This window comes from Culex quinquefasciatus, chromosome 1 (genome assembly GCF_015732765.1).
Source record: "Culex quinquefasciatus strain JHB chromosome 1, VPISU_Cqui_1.0_pri_paternal, whole genome shotgun sequence".
Taxonomy (NCBI): domain Eukaryota; kingdom Metazoa; phylum Arthropoda; class Insecta; order Diptera; family Culicidae; genus Culex; species Culex quinquefasciatus.
The window spans coordinates 11,098,890-11,109,693 of NC_051861.1; the positions used below are offsets into that span (position 1 = coordinate 11,098,890).

A 10,804-nucleotide genomic window follows, 5' to 3' on the forward strand; every position below is an offset into this window, starting at 1 on the left:
TCACCGCCAACGTTGGCAACGTTGCAATTTTCCGCGGTGGAAAGCTCCAGGATGTTGTTACAGCACACTCGCTGACGTTGGCAGTTACTGCCGCCCACGTCAAATGTACCTCTCACCGTTGTATTGGTGCAAGGTTGATTCGATTTTGCTGGTTTGAAAAATTCGGAAAATTTTCCCATTTCCACAAAATTCTTTGTTTGCCCTTTACCGATAAATAAGAGAAAAGTTTGGTTTGCCTCCTTTGAAGGCCATTCGGTGCCGGCACGCGCGCGCTGCATAACCCGAAGGGGCAGTTTGACAGCAAAGTTTTCCCTAGCGAAAAACACAAACAGAGGAGGTTTGAGGTGACGGAGACGGTGCAATGCCGGGAAAAATCGATTGAACTTGAGCTTGAAAATTTTCCATTTACCACACGCACACAGACACACACACAAGCATTAGGGATATCCAAGATGGCCATGATTTTGGACAGTGTCTCTGTGTGGGTTCATAAATATCCCTTCGTCATGGTCACCAACACCATTACGAAGTGAGGAAAATGGGTTGCTGCGATTTCGGTGGCGTGAGCGGAATACGAAATGATATGAGTTCCGGAAGGGAGCGCGGTGAGTGCCCCCGAGGGTTCTCATTCTCTCGATGTGTCTCGATGTTGGGAGGTTGCGTGAACTTTGAACTATTCGGGCGAGTAAAGGACGGGTTCGAAGGTGAAAGAATTTTTCGAGCAAAGTAAAAGAGAGTATGCGAACTATTTAGTTTTTCATCAGCAAAAAGAAGAAAACACAAATTAAAAAATACATTAATTTGTAACAAAAAAATTATTCGCTCTACAGCATTACCTTCGCGTTCTCGAATGCGAGATTCCTACTCGAAACTAGGTGTCCGAAGGTATGGTTGTTGAGGCAACTGCAAACCTCTTAGTTTCCATTCACCCCGGGATTCGAACGGACGACCTTTGGATTGTTAGTCCAAATGCCTACCAGCGACTCCACCGAGGCAGGACCCAACCCTCTAGGTTAGACCGGGGCCAACATTTACTTCCCCGTCCGACGGAAGGCGTAGTCAGACAAATCTCGTCTCGAAAAATGCCACCGGGACCGTCTGGGATCGAACCCAAGCCGACTGGGAGAGAGGCAACCACGGTTCCCGGCATAATTTGTAACAATAGTTCTATAATATCAAAACTATAATTTGGGTACCAACATTGCTAAATATGTTAATCCGAAAAATGTTCTCAGTGAATTCGTTTAATTTAAATTCTTAAATTTGTTATATTTTTTAATTCTTCAAATTCTTTAAATCATTTTTTATCTTTAAGATCTTGAAATTCTTTAAATTCTTTAAACTCTTTAAATTCTTTAAATTCTTTAAATTCTTTAAATTCTGTGAATTCGTTTAATTTAAATTCTTAAATTTGATATATTTTTTAATTCTTCAAATTCTTTAAATCATTTTTTATCTTTAAGATCTTGAAATTCTTTAAATTCTTTAAATTCTTTGAATTCTTTAAATTCTTTAAATTCTTTAAATTCTTTAAATTCTTTAAATTCTTTAAATTCTTTAAATTCTTTAAATTCTTTAAATTCTTTAAATTCTTTAAATTCTTTAAATTCTTTAAATTCTTTAAATTCTTTAAATTCTTTAAATTCTTTAAATCTTTTAAATTTTTTAAATTCTTTAAATTCTTTAAATTCTTTAAATTCTTTAAATTCTTTAAGTTCTTTAAATTCTTTAAATTCTTCAATTTTTTTAAATTCTTTAAATCCTTTTAATTGTTTCAATCAAAAAAAAAATCAAACCATCCTCATTAACGACCCCCGGGTCTTTTGTGGTCTCTATTGCAAGTTTCTGCTCGAACCTAGGAGTCCGAAGGCTTGAATGGGGAGAACACCCAAACCTCTTTTTACTCCAAGGAACCTTCCACGCCAGTGTTTGAACTGACGACCTTTGGATTGCGAGTCCAACCGCCGCCAGCGATTCCACCGGAGTAGGCTTGGTTTGGTGTGTTGTTTGTACTTATGGCATGAAGACGACTCCTACACCTGGAATGACTTAACGGCCTAACAACCAAGGCCGGGACCGACATTTTACTTCCTCATCCGATAGAAGGTTGCAGCAGATGGGAATCGAACCCAGAATCATCCGCTTACAAAGCGGACAGCGTAACCATTCGGCCACGCACTGCCACATTGTTTAAATTCTATAAATTCTTCTTTTAATTTTTAAAAATTCAAATTTTTGTATTGAGCTCCAAATATTGGTAAATTTTTACATGATTTGATTTTTAAAAATGCAATAATTGGGTTCTAAAATTAAGCTTAGATTGCTGATATTATTACTAAAATTTCCAAGAAAAACTTCGTATTTTTTTTTTTGAAAATCAATAGCATTTTAAGATAAAATTATCTTGTTTTTAAGGCACTTGTTTTTAAACAACATTTTAAACCATAAAAGCCAATTTTAGGCACAAAAAGTACACTGATAATCCTTAAGTGCTTATAACTTTTGATAGGGTTGTCAATCTTTTGAACCCGTTGGAAAAAGGTCTTTTAAATACCCTTTCTTACAAAAACCACCCTTTTCAAAATCTTCCGGACTTTTGCTCAAATCGTTTTTTATGCATAACTTTTAAAGTACTTAACTAGACTTTATAATTTTCAATAGCGACTTATGAGACCCCAAGACAGATCGAATGAGACCAAAACGGACAAAATCCGTTGGGCCAGTGTCCAGATAATCCAGTACATTTTTTTGCACAGATATTGGCAGATGGAGTATTCACAGACAAACAGTTGTAAATTATTTAATATTTTTACCAAAGGACCAACCTCACTAACGCCAGGGAGTGGCCGTAGCTGACTGGTTACGGTGTTCGCTTTCCAAGCGAATGGTCCTGGGTTCGATTCCCATCTGCTCTCAACGAGAAAGTATAGGAAATATTAATCTTGAAACTCTGAACATGATCTAAAAATCAAAGTCGCCTGAGTCGGGGTTCGATCCCCCGTCCTTTGGATTGGTAAGCAAAAATGCTAACCACTAGGCCATCACGGCTTGGTGAGCTATGAATGGAATTAGGAATACTGTTGCTATCAACTATATACGCGCTGGGTCCTTGTCCATTTGACAAGGGTTCGGAAGTTCTAAATAACGCTTGAACCCCCTTGGTGGGTCTCGTGGCGCAGGGGTAGCGGCTTCGGCTGCCGATCCCGATGATGCTATGAGACGCGGGTTCGATTCCCGCCTTATCCACTGAGCTTCTATCGGATGGTGAAGTAAAACGTCGGTCCCGGTTTCTCCTGTCTCGTCAGAGGCGCTGGAGCAGAAATCCCACGTTAGAGGAAGGCCATGCCCCGGGGGGCGTAGTGCCAATAGTTTCGTTTTTGAACCCGATTGGTGCAAACGTTCTCCAGGGCAGGGCTTGTCGATAAAAGCTAAGGTACCTCGCGCTCGGCTAGCCAGCGTAGAAATGGGTCTCCGAAGCTCGGCAGAGCTAACACCTTCCAAATGCCTATGCGAGTTATTTGCATGTATAGAATGAAGATCTAAAAATACATGGAAACAACTCAATTTGTAAGAAGCGACCGCGAGGTCCCGTTTGGTTGGTTGCACACACACACACACACAGGACCAACCTCACTAGAGGTGGGCAAAAAAAGAGCGAACCGCTCAAAGAGCCGGTTCATTGAAAAGAGCGAACGAACCGTGGCTCACAAAAAAAGAACCGCGGTTCTTTTTTAAACTCCGTTCTTTTGAAAGAACTGTTTCAATATGGCATGATTTTTGTTATAAATATAATTTATTGAATTTCCAAATTATGTAGTAATAAATTTGTTTTTGAGAATTGAAAATGCAATTTCAAAAATTGCAATGCTTATAAAAATTAATCCCAAAAGTAAACGATTTTCTAAACAAAATGAAATAAACTTTTCAGTTTGCAATTGATTGTTCATTGAAGTAAAAAAGTTTCAAATTTTAATGAAAATAGAAGACTTATCCACTAAAAACAATTGGGCAGCAAATTGGGATCGATCAAAAATATTTTGATTTTTGGTGAAATTCCGTTGCACAGTACCTAATGCAAAAGTTTTTTTTTTGGTTTAAAAAAAGTTCATCAATACTTCGATATTGTAAAAACTGATGATTGCAAAACAACTGGGGATGTGTAAAACGCATTTTTAAACTCTTTTTTTCATTAAAATGTCTTACTTTTATTTTTTTTTACTTTGGCCAGAGTTGAGGGATATAAACTACAAAAAATATTTGGTATGGCAAAATTTATAAAAGTCCAATGTGAAATAACTAATAAAATCACACGATTCTTGCAAAACCCCTATTCATTCAAATTTTGAAAAAGAGCGAAAGAGCCGTTCAAAAGAGCGGTTCTTTTTAAAGAGCGAGCGAAAATGAGCGGCTCCTAAAAAAGAGCGGTTTTGCCCACCTCTAAACCTCACTAATGCCATCTAGTTGTGAGCACGCACAATGTAGGGTAGTGTGCGTGCATACCGCTTCAAGCAACTGTCAAATGCGAGTTAAAGAGCTATGGTGAATTCAAAATAGACAAATCCAGCGAAAGCTCAACGCTGCTTTTTGATGGTGAGAGATTTGACAGCTCCCATACTAAATGTCTCGATTTTCATACTTTTTGTTAATTTTCTTTAAAAATAAAATACATATGAAAACTATATATTTTTGGTGCCCAAAATTCCTGCTGAATCGAATGGTGTACTTATCTCGATTGCAAATTTTTCGAACAGTTTTTATTTTAATAATATTCTAGACACATTTTGTGCACCTAATCAATCAATACTTTTATCATAAATAGTCATTTTATTGCTTAAAAATTGAGTTTTCCTGAGCTCCCATATTCAAATACATGGAAGCTGTCATTTCTAACACCATTGGCCACCTAGCGGACATTTCAAACTGAATACGTCTATTGCAGTGTGGCGAGTTTTCAAATTGACCGTTAAATTTTCTGATTGATGAATTTTTAAAGAGATTTATGACTGTTTGCCTTATGTTATATTTCTAAACATTCTATCAGAAACTCATTTCTAGAAAATATTTTTTGGAAATAAATATTGATTCATTTTGCAAAACATTGTTCTATATATTTATTAATTTTAAGACATTCCTAATTGCTCATTTTCCACAAAGAAAAAAAAATTAAATTTTATAGAAGTCACATTCTACAGAATATCTTGATAAACTCGAATGAACAACTAATCATATCATCAATCAACCAACCGCCTCGCACCAATCCATCACAAGGTTAATGAGTAACGACGCAGTTTGACATTCGCACAATAAATAAAACTCCAGATTCGAACGCTCATCACCACAGCACGCGATCCGACGCGCTTTGATGCGGTTTTCTGTGACCTAACCCTCTGATTTAGTCCTTCTTTGTCAAGTGAAATAATTTGCATCTTAGTCACAATTTTGCGTGACTCGTCCATAAATGCGAACTTTTTTATTCATTTCAGATTGAAAGAGGGGAGGGAGAACAAAATCATTAAAAATTAAAAAGATACACTCAACCCCCGGTGGTTGGTCACTTTTTCGTTTGACACTTTTTTAGTTTGTACCCCGTTGGTTGGTCAAAGTCAAACTAAAAAGTGACGAACTGTCACTTTTTACACGGCGCTCACGCACACTTTCAAAACAAACGTTTAGTAGTGTTTGTGAACTCCGTGTAAAAGGGGTGTCAAACTAAAACGTGACCCCGTTCGTTTGACAACAGTTGGTGTCAAACCATCGGGGTTTGAGTGTACAAGCTGGGGCAGTGTTGGCAGCCAGAGGGGGATATTTTATTTAATGACTTAAATGATATAGTATATGCAAAACCCGGCTGATGCTGATGATGACGAACGCGCTTACATAATCAGATTGCAGTCGTTTGTGTTTTTTTTTTTTCAGCGTTGCAGTTCCGTAGAGGGTGATTTGCGGAAGCAAGGGATGCTCAAAATAAACTTTTTTAAATATACGTTTTTCAAGTATTGAAAAAATATATTAGAGAAACTTGATTTATGGTCAATGATACATTTAATTCGCTATGCAAATCGCTCGAATATTTATATTTTCAAGCGTTTTCAACATAGTTAAAAAGTTAGCCTTACTCGTAAAACGATTGTAACTTACAAGAATCAATACTTAAATAATTATATTTCGCATTCTAATGATTCAGAATCGCAGTTGCTCTCATATTTTCGCTCATCTAAGTGATAGCAACCCCGCTAACAAGCTGTAAATGCTGATGATGACCATATACGAGTGTAATGATAAATTGCAACCAACTGGGCTCGAGGGGGGCCACAACTATGGCCACAAGGTCAATTAGATTAATCAAATTACTGACGTGCTACCGTGTTCTTTTGTCGATACACCCACACACACAGTCAAGCTAAACGGAACAGTGACAGCTGCTTTGCATTTCGCGTGTGATGCGACCAGAGTTTTAGTCCCAATCAGTCCTAATGCGACCATTTTGTGGATTAAACACACATCACTCGCCCGATTCGCAAAGTAATGATGGTGATGATGATGAGTCATTTCCGTGCTTCGTTTATTTTACTCCCTTTTTTAGTTGCACCCACTATTCGATGACTTTGTGGGTTGGAAATTGCGCACACACGATTCACGGTTCAATTAGTTTGTAGCGTGCTGATTGAGGGGAGGGGAAGCATTTTCCAGAGTTGGGAAGGGGTTGGAATTTTCTCACGTTCCGTGAAAAGCGTGAAGGAATGTGAAAAATGTGGCCTTTGTGGCATAGCAAAGAGGTCACTTTTTCTTAAAATAAAAATAAACAAAATAAAAAAAATATATAAATTTAAATAACAAGCCAAAGTCTCAACATTTGTATGCAAAAAGTGTTTTAAAATGTTTAAAATGCATTTTACACTAGTTCAGTTGTTTTGCAATCATTTGCTATAAAAAAAACAAAGGATGTTTAAATCAACCCAAACCTGCTTGAAAATAAAAATGCATTTAAAATTGATTTCAGCTGATTGCACTTAAATTCCCATTAATCGAGCAGCCGTGGCTGACTGGTTACGGTTTACGCTTTGTAAGCGAATGATTCTAGGTTCGATTCCCATCTGCTCTTAACGAGAAAATTGAGGAAATATGAATTTTTGAAACTCTAAACATGAACGAAAAACCAAAGTCGCTCGAAATCGGGTTCGATCCCTCGTCCTTTGGATTGGTATAATTAGGAATACTATTACTACAAACTATATACATGCCAGGCCTTTGTCCATTTGACAAGGGCCCGGAAGTTCTAAATAGCGTTTGAATACGATTGACGCAAACGTTCTTTAGGGCGGGGCTTGTCGATTCAAGCTGAGGTACCTCGCGCATGGCTAGCCTGCGTAGAAATGGGTCACCGAAGCTCGGCAGATTTTACACCGTTCAAATGCCTATGCGAGTTATTTGCATGTATACACGCAGAAAAATCTGATTGTGAACATGGCAAATTGTTGGGTACAGCTGCTAAACACGATTGTCATCTCGAGGCCAGCAAACATGTTTGCCAAATTCAACCTAACATGTTTGTGGTTTCAACAAACATGTTTGTCATTGCCATGGCCTGACATGTTTGTAAATATAATAATCATTTGGTATGATTTAACAAACATGATAGTTGATTCAAAGATCAGTTTTATGGTAATGAAAAAATCTGGATAGGCTTTTCTTCTTCTTTTTTTCATCTTAATATGTATAAACAAATGTTGAGTTATTGAAAAGATTGATTTTACTATTTTCACTAATAATTGCAACACATTATGGAGAATTCCGGTCACGCTTATTTTACAATCATTTTCCCTTGGCGCCGGCAAGAAATATCAGCTGCTGAAGACATGGTGCAAGTTATCTGAAAAAAGGAACTTCTGAAAAAATCGAACCCCTTGGGAAGACAAATTTACATGGCTTGGCTTTTACCTCATTATACCCGGACATAGTTTCCTCCAGCCTGTTGTCTGACACGAACAATGACTGGAACAGAACAATATAAAGTTTATTCATAAATTGAATACCTGATAAAATATACACTTACTTTTTTCGTAAACATCCCCAGAATTCCACATTTTTCACTTCGGCCATCTTTGTGGATTGAAAACATACACTGTTAATTTTCCTAACACTGTAAAATGAGATTAGTTTCAAACAACAAACGTGTTTGTCAAAACGGCAAAATGTTAATTGAACCGAAAAAACGGTGATTATCGAAATGATAAAAAGTGTTTGTGACGCCTTCAAACCGTGATAGTTGTTTTTAATAAACAGTTTTGTTCATTCAAACTTACACAATTTTTGTGCGTGTAGAATACAAAATCTAAAAAACATAACAATTTGTGTTTTTTTTTTCATATTCCAACTTTTGCAAATTCTATCTTATGTCAACTTTCGACCTTTTCGACCATTTGGCATTCGACCTTTTGTCGCAACAAATCCTAAAAAAATTAAAAACTTCTCTATAAATCGTCAAATTATTTTTCTGTTTTCCATTTCTGAATACATACAATAAAAATACAGATTTTTGAGTTTTCTTAGGAAGCGTTCTTTTATTACTTAACGCAATAAAATTGATTTTTAAACCCCCTCCCCTCGTAACAAAATTTTCATACAAATTAAAAAAAAATAATTATGAAGCATAACAAGGCCATCGACCCCCTACCCTTACTGCATTACGTAATAAAAGAAAAAAAATGTGTGCTAAATGTCCTATCTTTCACTCTTTTACGTTCTTAAATAATATAGAAATTCTAAAATACAGCTGAAATGTTTGTTTAACTGGTTGAAACTTAAACTATGTTATATTTCTCACCGAAAAGTATCAAATAAAGCCAATAAACAAGTTTGTTTCATGTAAATTTCAAGTAAATTTAAGTAAATATATTTATATACCAAATTACGGATGAAAGCAAATCTGCAAATAATTTTGAACTAATTGGCCCTTTTTTGCCCACATTTTTCACATCTCAATTCTATAGCATTTCGTAATTATGGCAAAACCGCGCTCAGAAAACGCATTCCCGCACGTCAAGGCCGTCCGGTGAGGGATCATTCGAAAATAACGTTACGCTTTCAAAATAATAAAATTTCAACAACTTTGTTAGCAACGTATTTTGAAATACTTCGCTAGAATGAAATGAAAGGTTTGTACACATTCAAGGTTACGGTTTTTTACAGTTACCCAAGAACAAATAAGTAAATAATTCCTAACCACTTCTTTTGATTACTAAGAAATTACGTAATTCTTGAACGATCCCTCGGGTCTTTGTTCCATAATTAAGGTTTGTTTATCCCACCCGCAAAACCATCCAGTGCATTCCATTCACCCACGAATCGGACTTGCACTCGAACTCAAAATTTCCATTCATTATTATTATTTTGCCCCCATCTTGATTATAAACATTCGATCAATAAACTTCTCTGTGCAGCTTGGTTGGTCGGTGTGTGTTGTGGCATCTACTGATGCCACATCAGCTAAAACGACTAACATACGAAGGTTTGTTTATACAGCTTGAACTTGGGGTTGGGGGCGAAACTCATGGCCTCCTGTTCGGGATCAAATCCAAAGATGGGTAGGGCTAGGGTTAGGCGCATGGCTAACTTTGATCTTTCGGTGAAAACTTTTGTAAAGGCTAATGAAAAGAACTAAACTAATGGTACTTACCGATGTTCTGGAAGCTTCCTCCACCCTCACCGTCCCACGTTCGTTCGTCACTGGCCTGGAGAAAAAAAAGAGCAAGATAAAGATTAGGAGCAAATTTTCCATTTCAGTCGCACTCACCCACGCTTCTGCTCCCAATCTAGTAGGCGGTAGTGTGACAAGACAACGGTGAAGCGCTGATGAAAACAAACAACAAAAACAGATCGATAATGAGAATTTCAATGAGCACTTTAGAGCCAACTTACGCCATGTTTTTAACAGCTTCCCGAGGGATCTGGCAAAATATTGATGCGACATTGAAAATTGTTCGATTCCGGAACTCATTCCGGCACGCGCACTTGTTCGGGGCACTCACGCTGGTTGCGATGCATTTTGGTGTTTTTCCATCAAACAACCTTTCTCAACCCTTACAAACCATCGTCAGTGATGATAGTTTCCCTAGGGCACCTTTGCAAACCCAAATTCACGACCAAAAACGACCTAAAAGACCAATTTTAGTGGTCGCGTCACCAACACGACGAAAATCGGGAATCGGTCACTCATCACTGTCACATTTAAAAGTGAGAGAGCGGGCGCGCGCTGAGTTCGGATTTGTTTATGTTTTGTAAAAGTGTGTCACAGAGAGAAGAAAAGGGAGAGAGAGTGCGCGCGAATGCCCCGGAACTCACCACCATGACAAGGGCGCCCGCGCATGCCTCGAAATGTCTCCACCCGGCTTCCCGACCTTGGCCTACTGCCACTTCCTCCGCCGTGGCCGGTTCCCGGGGCTCGCGATGTTGTGAAATGTTTAACAAAGTTGGTCTTTGCTTGTTTGCTTTTGTTTACATATTGATTTTTCGATAAATTTCAAAATATATTTTTTTTAAATATGTAATTTTAAGGCATTTTTCATATCTAGGTTGGAAATGATTTAATTGAAAAATAAAACCGGAAGGAAGAGGCAAAAATTCGATTTTTCCAATTTCCAATGCCAACGTGATGATGAGGAAAACTTACTCATACACGCGCAAAAATCTCCCAAGAAACAAATCCATACACAAAACACACAATACACATATGAAAAGCTAAGTAGCGACAAATGCACTGGAATTTTTCGCAGGATGCAATAGTAGTGGTGACCTTGGCCTTCTA

The 10,804-nt window shown here is 37.5% G+C and overlaps 1 protein-coding gene across 2 annotated transcripts in view; it reads right to left on the bottom strand.

The window, feature by feature from the left end:
• Positions 1–10,204, bottom strand: part of LOC119765338 — a 33,575-nt gene extending 23,371 nt beyond the window's left edge. The window contains exons 1-6 of one of the 2 annotated variants that reach the window (XM_038249034.1): positions 9,919–10,204; positions 9,794–9,849; positions 9,677–9,731; positions 8,054–8,100; positions 7,939–7,992; positions 7,732–7,870 (exon numbers count right to left, since the gene is read on the bottom strand). In XM_038249034.1, coding sequence (XP_038104962.1) covers positions 7,802–7,870; positions 7,939–7,992; positions 8,054–8,100; positions 9,677–9,731; positions 9,794–9,849; positions 9,919–9,997 — 360 coding nt within the window. In that variant the 5' untranslated portion in view covers positions 9,998–10,204 and the 3' untranslated portion in view covers positions 7,732–7,801. Of the gene's footprint in view, positions 1–7,731; positions 7,871–7,938; positions 7,993–8,053; positions 8,101–9,676; positions 9,732–9,793; positions 9,850–9,918 lie in introns of those variants that run through there. The other variant, XM_038249035.1, reaches the window with a different exon arrangement.
• Between the last annotated feature and the right edge of the window lie 600 nt (positions 10,205–10,804).